The sequence below is a fragment of the Schistocerca gregaria genome, chromosome 6, assembly GCF_023897955.1.
Source record: "Schistocerca gregaria isolate iqSchGreg1 chromosome 6, iqSchGreg1.2, whole genome shotgun sequence".
Taxonomy (NCBI): domain Eukaryota; kingdom Metazoa; phylum Arthropoda; class Insecta; order Orthoptera; family Acrididae; genus Schistocerca; species Schistocerca gregaria.
The window spans coordinates 55,063,574-55,079,993 of NC_064925.1; the positions used below are offsets into that span (position 1 = coordinate 55,063,574).

General features: G+C 43.4%; 1 protein-coding gene and 1 pseudogene across 1 annotated transcript in view; one reads left to right on the plus strand and one right to left on the minus strand.

The window, feature by feature from the left end:
- The window catches only part of LOC126278722 (histone-lysine N-methyltransferase SETD1A-like), a 493,303-nt gene extending 488,587 nt beyond the window's left edge, over positions 1 to 4,716 (minus strand). The window contains exon 1 of the mRNA XM_049978997.1: positions 4,633 to 4,716. Coding sequence (XP_049834954.1) covers positions 4,633 to 4,641 — 9 coding nt within the window. The 5' untranslated portion in view covers positions 4,642 to 4,716. The remainder of the gene's footprint in view (positions 1 to 4,632) is intronic.
- Positions 4,717 to 12,461: 7,745 nt separating this feature from the next.
- On the plus strand, positions 12,462 to 12,576 carry LOC126279307 (5S ribosomal RNA; annotated as a pseudogene).
- The last annotated feature ends 3,844 nt before the right edge of the window (positions 12,577 to 16,420 follow it).

The following is a 16,420-nucleotide window of genomic DNA, read 5'->3' on the forward strand; positions in this document are numbered from 1 at the left end:
AATAACTGGGGCTCAAATTTAAAAGAATAGTTGGCCACGAACTGTCTAGATATTTGTGTAAGGAACTGTTCATAGTATGAGAAACTCTCCACTGTCCGCAGTTATAGTAAGGAAAGTACTAAAGAGAGAACGTGTATTCCATGATAGGTGTAAAACAAAACATGATGTTACATAGAAATGCTGAATACAAAGGCGTTTAGTTGTCAAGAGGACCATGAGTGACACCTACAACGATTACAGTAGCAAAATATTTTAGAGAGATCCCTCATTAAACCCAAACAAATTCTGATTGTATATAAAGGTGGTAGTGGCACCAAAGTTTGTGTCCAGACACTCACGGACAAACCAAGAACTGAAATCGAGGGTAGCAAAGCTAAAGCACAAATTCTGAACTCTGCATTCAAATGTTCCTTTACAGAGGAAAATCCATGAGTATTTCCCAAGTTTATTCTCCCACCACAGCAAAGATGAATGAAATGTATGTTAGTGTCGGTGCTGAGTAACAGCTGAAATAGCTAAAATTGAAGAAAGCTCCAGAACAGGGTGGAATCCCTATCTTATTCGATATTGAATCTGCGGCTGTGCTAGCTCCGCTTCCCTATAAAATATCGTAGACCCCTTAAACAACACACTGAACCCAGTACTTGGAGCAAGCACAGGACACGCCCGTCTACAAGAACGGTAATAGAAGTGATCCACGAAATTCCCGTCCAATATCCTTGACTCCCATCTTTGTAGAATCTTATATTCTGAGCTAAAATGTAATTAGATATCTCTAGAAGAATGACCTCATCCATGCCAATCACCATCCATTCTGAAAACATTGATCATCCTAGGTTCAACTCGAGCTATTCTCACATACCATCCCAAGAGCCATGAATCAAGGCAGTTAAGGTAGGTGCATAATCTGCTTTCCGAAAAGCATTTGACTCGGTACTATACTCTTGTTTTAAATGGAAGTATGATCTTATGGGGTAGCAATCTAAGTTTGATTAAAAATTTCTAGGTAGGGAAGACGCAACATGGAGAGTCATCGACAGATGCTGAAATAATTTCAGGTATACCAAAGAGAAGTGTGTTGCACCAGTGCTGTCCAGATTAAATACAGGATGGCGCAGGGGAACCGAAATTTTGAACGTTACAGTTGGCAGCACTGTAGCGCCGGCAGATGTTCGAAACTTTGCACAATTGATGTGAACGTATTGCCATTTAGTAATCATGGAGAATTGGACTGGTGCGGAACGTGCAGTAGCTGAGAGCGTTTTACAAAAATAGTGATAGTGCGACTGCCGCACAGAGAACATTTCGACAGCATTACCAGCTTGGACGTCATGGACGTGTCCCATCTACGCATGCGATTACAACGTGAGTGCGTAATTTTGAAGAAACAGGATCTGCCTTGAAAAAGAAACCTCCAGGTGGCATTCCAACGGTTCGTACCCCAGACAACATTGCAGCTGCTAGAGCTGCAATCGAGAGAAGTCCTCGCCGCTCCGTTCGACAACAAGCATCTTCGCTAGGGATTTAGCGACGAAGCTTATAAAGAATACTGCACGAATTAGACTTCCATCCCTATAAGCTGCAGATTGTGCAACACTTACATGAACAAGACCCAGCGTCACGTATGGAGTTTAGTAGCCAGATATTGGCTAAAATCAACGAGGGCGCGAATTTCCTTGGTAACTTATGGATATCAGACGAAGCCCATTTCCACCTGAATGGATTCGTGAACAAACAGAATTTTCGTTATTGGGCACAGGACAATCCTTTCGAGTTTCACCAGAGACCACTACATAGCGCCAAGGTACACCGAGACTGTACGAGCTTAATCTCAACGTCGAAAACATGTGGTTTGAACAGGACGGAGCCACATCACACACTGCTCGACAATCGATGGCAGCAGTTCGTCAATTATTTGGAAGACGCATTATTTCACGTAACGGTGACTTTGCATGGCCTGCGAGATCCCCTGATCTTAGTGTGTGCGACTTCTTCCTGTGGGGATATCTTAAAGGCAAGGTGTACCGTACACGTCCTGCAACAATCCATGAACTGAAGGAGAACATTGAAAACGAAATCACTGCTATTCCCCAAGTTTTGCTACACCGCGAATTCCAGAGTTTTCATAACAGGCTGTTAGAGTGTGAACGCCGAACGGGAGCACATCTTTCCGATGTCATCTTTAAAAAGTAAAGAGACACTTTTGGTCATTTTGATGGTAAAGACATACTGAATACATTCACTTTCGTTAATAAATTACTAGTTTCATGAATTTATTCATGGAAATGACGTAATTTCGAAATTTCCCGTTTCCCTGCGCCACCCTGTATTAATAATCTGGCGAAAGATATTCATAGTAATCTCAGGCTTTCTGCAGTTGATGAAGTTGTCTTTAATCCATCTCACTACAAAATGACGCACTAATATTCAGTCGAATCTTGATAAGATTCCAAAGTGTTGTAGAGATAAGCAACTTGTTTTAAATGTTCGAAAATGTAAAAATGGAATACAAAAATAAAACAAAATAAATGGTTATCTTATGACTAAATTATCACTGAATCTTTACTAGAATCTGTGAACTCAAATACCTGGGTATTGGTGGTGGTATATGGAAGGTCTGCGTAAAGCGAGTGGCAAATTTCAGTTAATTAGTAGAATACCAGGGAATCAGGCTACAAGGGAGATTGACCCACCTTAGGAAATCACTCAAGTGCGTGGGATTCAAACCAAAGACTAACAGGGGATACTGAACATATACAAAGGAAAGCCTCACGAATGGTGACGGGTTTGTGTGACATATGGGAGAGCCTAATAGTGTTGCTAAAGAAACTGAACTGTCAGACGCTTAAAGTCAACGCAAATCATACCGCAAAAGCCGGCATACTGCGCAGATAAATTACGATATTTGGCATTTATCATTTACTGAGCGCGTTCTCTTATTTCTCGCTTCCTTCTCGTAACTTCCTGTTTCAGATACGTCCGATACTTGCAAGGCAAACTATTTCTGGCTAAACTTGATATCAAAGTCTCGTTTTGATTATTCGGGATCATCATCTCAGAATTCTATTAAAAAAACGTCAATGAGCCGCATAACCAGGCACACATACTTCCAAAATATTTCACATAGTCCTTTGCAACCACTTTTTGTAACAAACAGCAAGAGTTACTTGTTACGTGCATTATACTAAAATAACACGTTGAAATACGAGAAGTTTCTATATACAATAAAATCAGTATATGTGAAAATCTTCCATGTATTTCTGTAGCTATTTGCTGTTTGAAACAGACTACACAGGCCTATGAATATGATAGAAAAGGTTAAGAGCTCCCGATGAACGCCACTGGAATGCATGTCTGGATCTAAAGTAAAGGGCATAAAATAGCCATGAAATGTGCAATATGCCAGAAACGACAGAATATCCAAAGCTGTGAGAAACGAATTGTTTCAGCGCCGAAAGACAAGCTAACTTCCTATAACCTAATACCTGTGTCGTTCCTGAGATCAAGCCTTTTGCCTGCGAAGGAACTTTATTTCGATGAATCTTCTTATTAATGTAGAATATTTCATAAAAGCTGCAATTATCAAAGCTTTGCTTTTAATCTTTAACCATCACATATGTGGCCACCGTAGAAAATACGTGGAAGTTTGTTTTTATGAACGTCGGTTATGTTTATTGTAGCACAGAGCGGCCAAAACATTCGCATACGTGTACCATACCAACACTGTATTGTTACTAGACTCATAAAATCCCAAAAATGGAAAATATTTGCAAACACAGCAAATATGTTTGTGATACTGTTATAAAAATTTACGCATTCCGCTGCCGAATACCCAACTTTCTCGTCAATATTTCGACTTCGCCGATAGGATTGAGGCATTTACTATAAATTACACTAATCACCGAATAATGTAATACTGGTTCTATGCTTCATATCTAAGCCGTCTTGATATACTCTCACGCACTTTTTTACTGCTAAAATATTTGTCATCGACCATATACACAATTCAGGAGTATTATATTTAGAAGTATATCGCACTGCACAGAATGAAATAAAAATTTGAGAATTCGGATGTGTCAATAGCGTCGAAACGTCCGGAATGTTCTTAAATTATACCGCGAAGACTGATTCGATTTTATTGACACTAACGTGAATGTATGAGCAGCTTGTACCATATAATCGTCTCAATCACGATAATTCCGTCTACACAATTGGCCAAATGAAGGTCTTGTATTTCACTCACACCTTACGCAAATAAATGTTCTCGTCTCTATATGCTCACAAAACCCAACTTTTTGAAAAACAACGTAGGACCTATCAAGCCAGCTGCTCTTTGAAGTGCGATCGAACCTACTACAACAATAATTCAAGTTTTGAAGGTCGTAATATATGGAGCAACATAATTATAAACGATAGCTCACCTCTTTTATTATTCTGGAAAAGAAGCAGACACAAAGCTGAAGAGATCGCCGGACGATTCCTTTCGTCAGCTACTACTAAATATAAAATGAGTGTACTATCAATGTTGTTCGTGTCCCATTCAGCGAATGGGATGTCTCAGCAGAGATAGGAGCCTTGTTGTATATCGCACTTCTAGAGCGGTTTAGAATAAAATACGTAATCCACACTTACCCGCTTCATTGTGAACAGCAACTCTCTTCTGGTATGTATCGCACTTGTCACCCGCGAACGTGCTCCTCGCGCAGGATCAATACACACTGGATCAGTTTAAACGGGCGGGCAACCGAGGCGAGGCAGTGTAGTTCCACGTCCACCCGCTAGAGGCCTCTCTGCACCTCAAAGTGTTTGGCTGTATCCTCGCATTTCACGCTCTTTGGCGACAGGCGCTTGTTCCAACGAAAAGTGGAATAGTGCTCGCATTTAGCGCCGTTCTCGACTGGGTTACGCTTGAACTGACACGCAATGCACTCTCTTGAAACTGCGTTCCCGAACTAAATTTCGGATATGGGTGCGTTCTGACATAATATAATCAACACTGGAAGACGCAGTGGATTAAAAAATATAGGTAATGTAGCAAATTCGCATATATAAAAAACAGCTTAGATATCCTTAAGAATGACTGATATTCCTTTACGTGGTACGTAATATTAAGAGAATGGACATACAAAAGCGTGATACAAACATAAACAGCTATTTCCAATCACAGAAGGTATCACTCCAACATCCTCCCTACTCTGGTCGATCTCAAGGAACCTAGCAATGTGGTGCGTCTTTTTCGTTCTCGCCGACTCAGCAGTTGTTCGATACGTGATCGTTTCCATATGTACCGTGGATAGACATTCTCGTGCGACACAGCCACGACACCAAATCCTGTTACTCTGGATCTTTTCTTCTCGTGAACTTCGTGGAAACTGCTGACAGATACGCACAAGACGAGAAAGTAGCAGTTCAGTCACTGCTGATGAGATTGTTACGTCTATAATTTACCACAAAACGTAGTATTTATCCTATAATAAGTAGTATTTTCCAATAAGTATAATAAGTAGTATTTTCCAATAAGAGCTGTACTTTGTGAAGTCAAAGATTGGTTCCTTGGTGCTTACAGCGTGCATTTGGCGATTCAACCTTTGAATCTTTGTGAGTGTCTGAGGCCAAACATCAAGAGGACCTGTGAGCTATGAAGTTCTGCACCACCATAAAGAAGATGAACTTAGATCCTTTAAAATACAGAATCTACGAGAGGAGGTCTGTGCTGTTGTCTTCAGTAACGCATCGGAACCACTGAGATGTGCTGACTGTGATTTCTGTCACTACTGCAGACGAGGTTTTCCGGTAGGTTGGACCACTCTGTACACAACCTAGACCAATCGCTGAATCGGTGCACATAGCTGCTTTCCTAAGATCACAGTGTGTGGCTTGGCACAAATACCGTAAAACTATCTACAAGTGCGACAAGTTGTTCTAGGAGTGCCGACCCTGTCGATTGAAGTCTTGCCATGCTGCTTGCTAATGACCGGCTACTTAATCACAAGTTTGTGATCGAAGACAAATGGCGGCGCCAATGTCCGTTCGGAAGCTTCGCAGAAGAAGTGCAGCGAGTGATTGTCAGATAGGATATCGGTGATACCTATTCATCGAGGAGTGTGTATCTCATGGAGAACCTCAAGGTTAGACCAGCTGGGTGACTAGTGATGCGAGATGTGGAACGGCAAAGTTCCTTTCAATGAATATCTCTGATCCAGCTGTCTCGAAACAACAGCTTTCCTTGGACAGTAACAGGTGAGCAGCGAGTTCTGCGCCATCGACGGTGCCTTCGTCGACCGCACACGGAGTGTCGCTCGCGTCACTCGTATCTCCGCAGAAGAGACATTTAAACCGGCCACCTCGAGCCGCTACTAGCGAGGGATCGCCATACGCCATCTCACCAGAGGACGCCGGATTCGCGTCACCTCAGTGCCTTCAACTGTGATTGGTCCGCATGTCTGTTTAAACCGCTCCAGTCAAAGCAGCGTCCTTACTCACTTCCACTGAAAATCTCCGAACAATCCACACCATCCGCAGACTCTGGTCCAATCATCCTACAGTTTCCCCTCTCCTTTCCAATCCTCTCCTGCTGTCCGCGCTTTTACCAACACATATCCCCAACCTTCCTCCTTCACACCCTCCACATACTCTCCCAAAGAAAATACAGTCATCTCTCCCTCCCAGATCACAACCTCCGCCCTGATATTTGCCCATCCTACCAGCTATAAGTCCATTCTACCCATTCCACTTCATCGGAGCTACCTGTCTCTCCTCCCCACATATTTCCTTACCCTCCCCCCTTTTTATCCTCTCCTGCCTTTCTTTACTCAACATCGTTTCCCCATCAGCTATTAGCCTCAGCAGTAATTCCCTCGCTCCACTCTACTCCACCCTTCTTCTGTGCCAACAGCCATTCCTACCCCATCGATACTATGCACCACGTTCCTATGGTTCTCACCGGCCAACGTCTCCACCTTTAACAACATACTCCCCATCCTAGGACAGGTCCTTCCAGTTATAGTGTCAGGAAAGTGTTTCTTTTAAACATCAGTGTTCCGGCATCTTGTTTTAAATGTTCTTTTATTCTGTTTCGTTTTACCTATTATTATTACTGTTTTTAAGTACAAGTCCAAGAAGTCGTATCTCTTGTACATATAATACTTCCATTTTATCTTTACCTTTGACAAGGTTTAAATTCATTGTAAATCATCCCACCTTTCTGATTCTTGTTTTTTATAGGGACATCCGGTAACACGACCTTGGTTCGTTGCCAATTTAACAATCCATCATTTCGTTTTCTTAATGGGTGATTTAAAGTCCTCCACATTTGTTTTGGCTACATGCACAATAGAGCCACGTTTTATAATATTGTGTTCCTAATTACAACTTCGTGTGTATATTGCACACTTTGAATTTTATTGTGTATATGTTCCTCGTAATCTCCTTGATGTTTCCTTTTATCCATAATATTGTACGGAGTAAATGTTTACATATTTTGTTTCGCATCAAACAGAAGCTGGTTTTGTCCTATCCTATGATTTTCTGTGGAACCAGGTGTATTTGATACTGCTCTCGAAATCGACGGTGAATTGCTCAATTTAAATGCGTTGTAAGTATATTACTGTCATTCTACTTTTTATTATTATTGTTGTTTTTCATTTGTATTCGTTTCACGAACTTTCTCGCTTTTATTGCAGAAATGCACGTCAGCAACTTCTGACAGAATTGGTTGGCGACGATAGTACATCTTGTCATGAAATGAGTATGTAATAATACTTTGAATGGTTCTACTTCTTACCGCTGTATGCCATGCCTTTCACGTTGGTTTGTAGAGTGTGGATGTACTGTACGTCACTCCCATTGCACACGCCCCACACCATTAGAGAGCCTCGACCACCTTGAATAGTCCTCTGCGGACATGCAGGCTCCATGAATTTATGAGGTTGTCTCCATACCCGTACACGTCCATCCGCTCGATACAATTTGAAACGAGACTTGTCCGTCCGAGCAGGCGACATGTTTTCAGTCATCATCAGACCAATGTCGGAGTCGACGGGCCCAGGCGAGGCGTAAAGCATTGTGTCGTGCAGTCATCAAGCATCCGCGAGTGGGCCATCTGCTTCGGAAGCCCATATGGATGATGTTTCGTTGAATGGTTCGCGCGGACACTTGTTGATGGCCCAGTATTGAAGTCTGCAACAATGTGCGGAAGGGTTCCACTTCTGCCACGTTGAACGATTCTCTTCAGTTGTCGTTGATCCTGTCCGCAGGGATGTCGGAGATGTGATGTTTTGCCGGATTCCTGATATTCACGGTACACTCGTGAAATGGTCGTACGGGTAAATCCCGACTTCATCGCTGCATCGGAGATGCATGTCCCAATGTACTTACAATACATTTAAATCGAGAATTTCACACATAGATTCGTAATCAGTAACAAACCGATGTGAGTTCGCCGAATACCATGTGACGAATCACCTTCTGTTTTATATGAAACAAAAACAAATATGGAATCATTTTCCCACCCAGTATTACGGATGCCAGCAAAATTTATGCAGAATATGAGCAACATATTTACAGCGCAGTCCAAAGAGTGTAGCATAACAAGGAGACTTGTAATAAGGGACACAACACAATGAAGTCAGCTTTGTGTTATATCATGTCAGATGATTTTCATGTTTTGTCAAGTTCTAAAGAGCAGTTAGTTCCGCTTGATAATGTCCATACTGTAGAAACTGCATTACTGAATTTTCCAAATAAATAATTTTACAGTCAAAGGCGTCCACGGTGTCATTCACAAAATTTTACTGTACTGAAGCCCAGCTGCGAGAAGTTAATCTTATAGTTTGATTGGTATTTCTCAGATATATTGCAAGATAAAGAAAACGTTTTCAGGCACACATTTTACCAACAGACTACCAGGCCCACTCATAAAGTATGTACGTAAAATATCAAGCAATACTGAGTGAAATAACTGCAGAAATCAATGTGGGTCGTACGACGGACGTTTCGGTCAGAACAGTGCGGTGAAATTTGGCGTTAATGGAGTATGACAGCTGGCGGCCGACGAGGATGCCTTTGCTAACAGCACGACATGGCCTGCAGCGCCTGTCCTCAACCTGTCACCATATCGGTTGGATCCTAGGCGACTGGAAAACCGTGGCCCGGCCAGATGAGTCTCGGTTTCATTTGGTAAGAGCTGATGGTAGGTTCGAATGTAGCCAGACCCCACGAAATCATGGACCAAGTTGTCAACAAGGCACTGTGCAAGCTGGTGGTGGCTCCAGAATGGTGTAGGCTGTCTCTACATGGAATGGCCTGAGTCCTCTGGTCCAACCGTATCGATCACTGAATGCAAATGATTATGTTTCGCTACTTGAAGACTATTTGCAGCCTTTCATGGACTCCATATTTCCGAAAAATATGGAAGGCCACAATTGTTCGCGATTGGTTTGAAGAACAGTGCGAGTGAACGATTTGGCCAACCACACCACCAAGCGTAATCCCATCGAAAGTTTATGGGGCGTAATCGAGAGATAAGTCAGTGTACAAAATCTGCCACCAGTATCAATATTTCTGCAGGAGACTTCCAACGACGACTTGAGTCCATGCCAAGTCGAGAGATTACACTACGCCAAGTAAAAGGAAGTCGGACACGATATTAGGAGGTACCCCGTGCGAGTGAACAATTTGGCCAACCACACCACAAAGGGTAAGCCCATCGAAAGTTTATGGGGCGTAATCGAGAGATAAGTCAGTGTACAAAATCTGCCACCAGTATCAATATTTCTGCAGGAGACTTCCAACGACGACTTGAGTCCATGCCAAGTCGAGAGACTACACTACGCCAAGCAAAAGGAATTCGGACACGATATTAGGAGGTACCCCGTGACTTTTGTCACATCAGTTTTATCACCCTATAGCCTCTGATGTCTTCTAGAGTGGGCATCCACCTCGTTACACCGACGGACACAACAATTACAGTTCGAGATGGTCTTACAGTCGTGGAGCGATATAAAGAATATGGACATTTCGTTGTTGCTTGTGCTGGGACTTCTCTTAAGGCATCAGCAACTGAAGTGTTCAAATGGTTCTATGCACTATGGGACTTAACATCTGAGGTCATCAGTCCCCTAGACTTAGAACTACTTAAACCTAACTAACCTAAGGATATCACACACATCCATGCCCGAAGCAGGATTCAAACCTGCGACCGCAGCAGAAGCGCGGCTCCGGACTGAAGCGCCAAGAACTAATCGGCCACAGCGGCCGGCAGTTGGAGTGTGAAATGTATCACAACCAGTCTTCCAATAGATTCTAAGAACGTGTGTTTCCGTCGCAAGTGCTAAGCCCAGATATTGTGAAGTCAGTTTCGACATAGACACATTTGTAATGTTCATCATGTTATGATTACAATTATTCTGGACGTTGTACCGCTTCATTGTATAAAATACTTTAATTATAGAACGATGGCTGTATTTATTGCAGACGGTTTGTGTCAGTACGTCACATTTTGTTGAAACTTTATTGGCCGTAGAATATAAGAAGCTAGTCATAATGGAAGGGGGAGGGCAGGAGAAAAGATATTCGTGGTCTGCCCGACTTGTCAGTGATTGGCGACAGCCGGTAAATCGGCGCTTGGCTTCTGGTGGGCTCGTTTTCTTCCTGGTGTGCCCGGAAATGCACTGACAGTTCCCCTCTAGTCGTTTGTTTAGGCTGTCGCTTCCATGCCGTAGCGTATAAATATCTATGGAGTGAGCATTCGGATACGCAGAACGACAATTCTATCCGCAACATCTCATGCAGCTTAAGTCACGTGATTGTGGTAGGGTACATTTTAGCCCTATAGCACGCAACGTATTTGGACTGTTATTGCTTCGCTGCTAATAGGCAAATCACCTTCGGAAGTACCGTGAAACTTGGTATACGTGTTTTACAGACATCTTAAAAATCTGATACCAGGAGCCGTAGTTACCTTAAAGACGTGAAGAGCAATGGTATTGTGCTTCTTCCCCATAGTATCAGAGCTCAGATTCCACTTTATTTACGATTTTTCGGTTACGGAATAAGGAGTGACAGCCAACAATACTTTTGACGGTTTCTGTTGTACCGATCGTATTGTCGAATCTGTTCTAATTAATTACGTTACAAAGACTGTATATATGGAAATGTCTCATGCAGAAATACAAGGGAAACTCCCCACCACACCCGCTAAGAGTCAGTCGTAAGATGACGCAGTGGATAGCCCGTCAAAAACTGAACACAGATCAGGGGTCCCATATCACTCCAACTGCACACGCACCACACCATTAAAGAGCCTCCACCAGCTTGAATAGTCCCCTGCGGACATGCACGCTCCATGGATTTATGAGCTCGTCTCCATACCAGTACACGTCCATCCGCTCGAGACAATTTGAAACGACACTGGTCCGTCTTACGAGGCACCATGATTCCAGTCTTCAACAGCCCAATGTCGGTGTTGATGTTCCCAGTTGAGTTTTGAGTCGTGCAGAGTACACAAGTGGGCCTTTGGCTCCGAAAGCCCATATGGATCATGTTTCGTTGACTGGTTCGCACGCTGAGGTTTGTAGCCGACCTCTGTGTTGACGTGGTCCGGCTGCTTCACAATTTCAGTCGGCTCGCGAATTTTGCGCTGCCGCGTCCACGACTCTTTCGGGAGCACGAGGGCTTCCTGGAACAAGACAGGCTGTCCACAGCAACGGTGGCGCTCCGCTATCGCTGATTTATTATGCTGTGCTATTCGCACATATCGATCATGTTACGCTATTCGTGTGCCAACTGGACTGCCTGTTTCCCCTATGTAGATCTGCATTCACAACGTACTCCTGCAGTATTTAGCTTGTTGGCCCTTGCTTGTGGAATCTTTCATATTATAGATCCTGTGGCTGCTGCGGAAAATCGGTTTCAAACCTTGGAGGACGTTGCCTGGACGTTCGCTGACGGCCTTCACATACGGTAAGCGTACTAGTGGATCCTTCTCTTCCTTGTGCTCTTGTTGGCCCTGGTCGCCTACTCCACCACTCCAGACGCAACCGTCTGTGTTGTGGTGTTAACAGTAGCCCATAGGTCGGACGGTAATTCCACTGTCCAGCTGCTGTTAGACTCCAACCAATAGCGCAGGATGAGGCAGAACGTTGCAGGGAGTCTGCTACTTGTTTCCGTATGACAGGTGCTGATATGGCGGGGCTGCGATGTGTGTGGTGCAGAGTATGATGATCCTCCCTTGTGGTCGTCACATTTGGTCGACCAGAAAACTGCTGACGAGTACGTGTGCCCTAGAGTCAATATGCAGTCTGACATCGGGCCACTGCCACAAATCTGGATGTTGATGATCTGACCGGTCGGCCAAATGAACATCCACAATGAGGCCGCTTTCAAACTCTACCAGGACAATGTTGAATGGTGCAAAGTGTTCGAAATTCTGAGAAAAATAGGGTTAAGCTATAGACAAAGACGCCAACGGCCTTGCCGCAGTGGTAACACCGGTTCCCTTCAGATCACCGAAGTTAAGCGCTGTCGGGCTGGACTAGCATTTGGATGGGTGCCCATCAGGGCCGAGTGCTGTTGGCAAGCGGGGTGCACTCAGCCCTTGTAAGGCAAGCTGAGGAGCTACTTGATTGAAACTCAGCGGCTCCGGTCTCGGAAACTGACATACGGCAGGGAGAGCGGTGTGCTGACCACATGCCCCTCCGTATCCGCATCCAGTGACGCCTATGCGCTGAGGATGACACGGCGGCCTGACTGTACCTTTGGACCTTTATGACCTGTTCGGGAGGAGTTTAGTTTTTTTTATAGACAAAGGGGGGTAAAATATAACACGTAAAAGAACCGAGGGGGAACAATAAGTTTGGAAGACTAAGTACAAAAAGGATGTTTAAAAAGGTTATAAGATTTTAATGGAATCTTTCGCCCATACTGTTCTGTCTACACATCGAAGAAGCAGTGACAGGAATTAAAAAATGGTTCAAGAATGGGATTAAAATTCAGTGTTAAAGAATATCTATGATAAGACCTGCTGATTATATTGCTATCCTCAGTGAAAGTGAGGAAGAGTTCAGGAACTGTTGAAGGGAATGAAGAGTCTAATGAGTGCAGAATGTGAATTGAGGGTAAACTGGAAAAAGAAAAAAGTATGGGACGCAGAAGAAACGGAAGAGCGAGAAACTTAGCGTCAGAGTTTGTAATGACGAAGTAGACGACGTTAAGAAATTGTGCTTCCGGGAAGCAAAATAACTTATGACGGACAAACCAAGGAGAACATAGAAAGTGGGCTATAACAAGTAAAGAGGGCATTCGTGGTCAAGAGGACTCTACTGGTATCAAACAAAGTCCTTAATTTGAGCAAGAAATCAACGTACTGCGCGATTCGAGGGCAGATTGTATGGTACTGCGTGATGGGCAGTGGAAGAACCGCAGGAGAACAGAGTCGAAGCGTTTGTGACGTGGCGATGCAGGATAATTTTGAAAATTAAGTATGAGGAGATAGCAGGTTCTTCACAGAAGGGACAGGATAACAGAACGTGTGTTGGACATCAGGGAATAATAATTCAGGACGCAAAGTGCAAGTGCTACTCTGAGATGAAGCGACTGGGGCAAGAGAAGAAACCATGGCGTGACGCAGCGCCAAACCACTCAGAAGACTGAAGACAAAAAGAGAGAAAAAAAATTGACTTTCGTTAGGAAACAGAGCTCTGAGAGAGTGTTAAGCGTCACCGAGGATTACGAACATTATAGCATGATATGTGTAGTGGAGAATCTTCTACGTTGAGAATGCAAGTTTTCTGTTGGCTTATTGTTTTGGCTCTGCCTAATGGCATATTAAAGTTAAGGTATTTAATATTAGACGAAAATATTGACAGGAATTAAACTCCATTCATAATTTTATGTGTAATAATGTGAAGTAACGATTTCCATGTTTTCCATGTTTTATAGAACTTGATAACGGCTGCATGTCGTCGCGAAACATCTTCTGTCAGACAAACCACATGTTTGGACACCTGGTGGGTGTTACCGATCTCGTGATACTGTCTGCTGCGGCTATGTGGGATCAAGCACTACGCAGTTCTTCACAAGGTATCCTTCGTAATTAAGTAACATTGTACCACGGTCTAATACACAAAAATAAGTGGAATTTGGGTTTTTCTCTGGTTAGATATGAACCTTGAAGATTTTACTGTAGTCAGGGCTGATTTATCAGATATTCGTTTCTCGTCACCTAATGCGTGCTGTAAGTAACGTATTTGATTCCTGTTCGGGAGTAATAGGAAAATGCTTTTATTTTATTTCATTACCTCGCCCCATAAGAGCGGGGATCTAGCTGTTGGCCGTACAAACATCCTGCTCTTCACTCACACGTTTTTAAAATACGTGAACATGGTGTAACACAATTTAAAACCAGGAATAGATTACATGTGGTTCTAAATGTATTAAAAGTGTTTGGTTGACTGAGGTCTTTAAAATGAAGTTACATTCCGAACAGCGTTAGGGGAGAAAAGGTCGCAGGTTCTTCAGGACCTTAAAATATCGAATGGGCTGTAACGTAAAGAAAATGAGAGTAAATAGTGAAAGGTGGCTGTTTGATGACTTCTGGTTCCTTATTCATACAACCACACTTGGGGGCCGCTCTGGAATCGTTCCTTTGAAAGGGCAGGCCGATTTCCTTCCTCATTCTTCCTTAATCCGATGGGATCGATGACCCTGCTGTTTGGTCCCCTCCCCCAAACCAACCAACCAACCCACCCCCTCCCACCATTCCCCTCTGGGCCAAATGAGGGTCAAGCACCCCATCCACCTCCTGCGCTACAAAATACTCAGAGTTGATACCCTTCGCGAAAAACCTGCAGGAAATCCAAACTCTCGAAGTTAAACATATTAGGTGTAACTGCAAACACGGCGCTAGCAATGGCCTAGAGAAGACCAGTACTTATACTCGTTATTATCTCCGTCGTGGTGGCTGTAACTGCCCCTGTATTAGCTCTAGCGAGGGATTTCCTGCCTTGGGTAATAACGGCAAACAGATCCAAACATGTTGGTTGTAATGTGAAATACTACTACATTGACACACCCAGATTACAAGGAACACACCCCAGCATTCGCAGGTTGAGCGATCCAAATCAGATGCTTGCCCAACACTACCCACAACTTCTTCCCAGTCATGGTAGAGGAATGTGCACAATGTGTACGTAGTCACCTCCATTGTCGTGGATGGCACAAATGAATCTCAGTCATTCAGAGAGGCGGCACCGCCGGCCAGGGTGGAACCTCGAAACCGCTACGGTCGCAGGTTCGAATCCTGCCTCGGGCATGGATATGTGTGATGTCCTTAGGTAAGTTAGGAAATAGTGCTCAGAGCCATTCGAACCATTTTTTGAGGCGGCACCACCATCTATGCAAGCCAGTCGTAACTCGCAGACAGGTACGCGCTCGCCAGAGCAAAACTGTCGACCCATTCACGAATATACGTTGCTGGCAGATTAAGTGTCCAGCAATTCCCTCCTCTCCACTCTTTCTCTCTAGACCAATAAGATGAAAAATCACCCTCCTCCCCCAACTATCTTGCATTCCAGAGTTAGCATGGGTGATCCCGCTTACAACCAGGCAGCACTTGCAGATGGAATGAAGTCATCTAATTATAGTTCCAATATCTAAATAAAATAAACCCTACAATATTATTAGTCTGTGTCAATGCTGTAAGAGTTGTAAGTACAATTTGCTAGAACACTGACTGTCGACGAGATCCATAAGGATTTCCATGCAGAATAGAGAGACGTGTAACTCAAGGAACATTTATGTCCAACGTCAATATAAGACTAGTTAACAGGTGTGGAGCTACTCCTAAACATGTAAGCCCTCACCACACACAGACGAGTGTGAGCAGTGGCCACAGTGCAGCAAAAATAAACACTTCCTACATAAAAATGATGGGTGTCACTAAACCAATCTCGCTACGCTCTAAAAAATGCGATCTTAGAGTTTCAGCAGTGTCCATGATAAACACATTCTCCAAAGACCAATTAACCTTCCACCAACGTTGCGAGGTGCCGGGGCTAGCAGTGTATTTAACATTAAGTTCTTCTAGAATCTACATATGTAAATGATGCTCTAAGCCACCCCCCCCCCCCCATTCTAACTCCGTCTTTTGCTGTTGCACATGGATTAAGAAGAAACGCGAACTGAGTGTAATCGACCCCTCAAGTGGAGTAGAAAAGAGTTTGGCACCTGCAGTAATTTAATTTGATAAATAAGTTAAATAAAGGAAAGTTTCATTAACGTAGTGAGAAATGGCAGGGTTGCTCTCCCGATTAATAGAACGAAAATTCTGTCCAAAATAACAATATGATTTATTATGACTAAACTCAAAATAATATACAAAACACATGAAACATTTACAATACATCAAATTGGCTCAAATTGG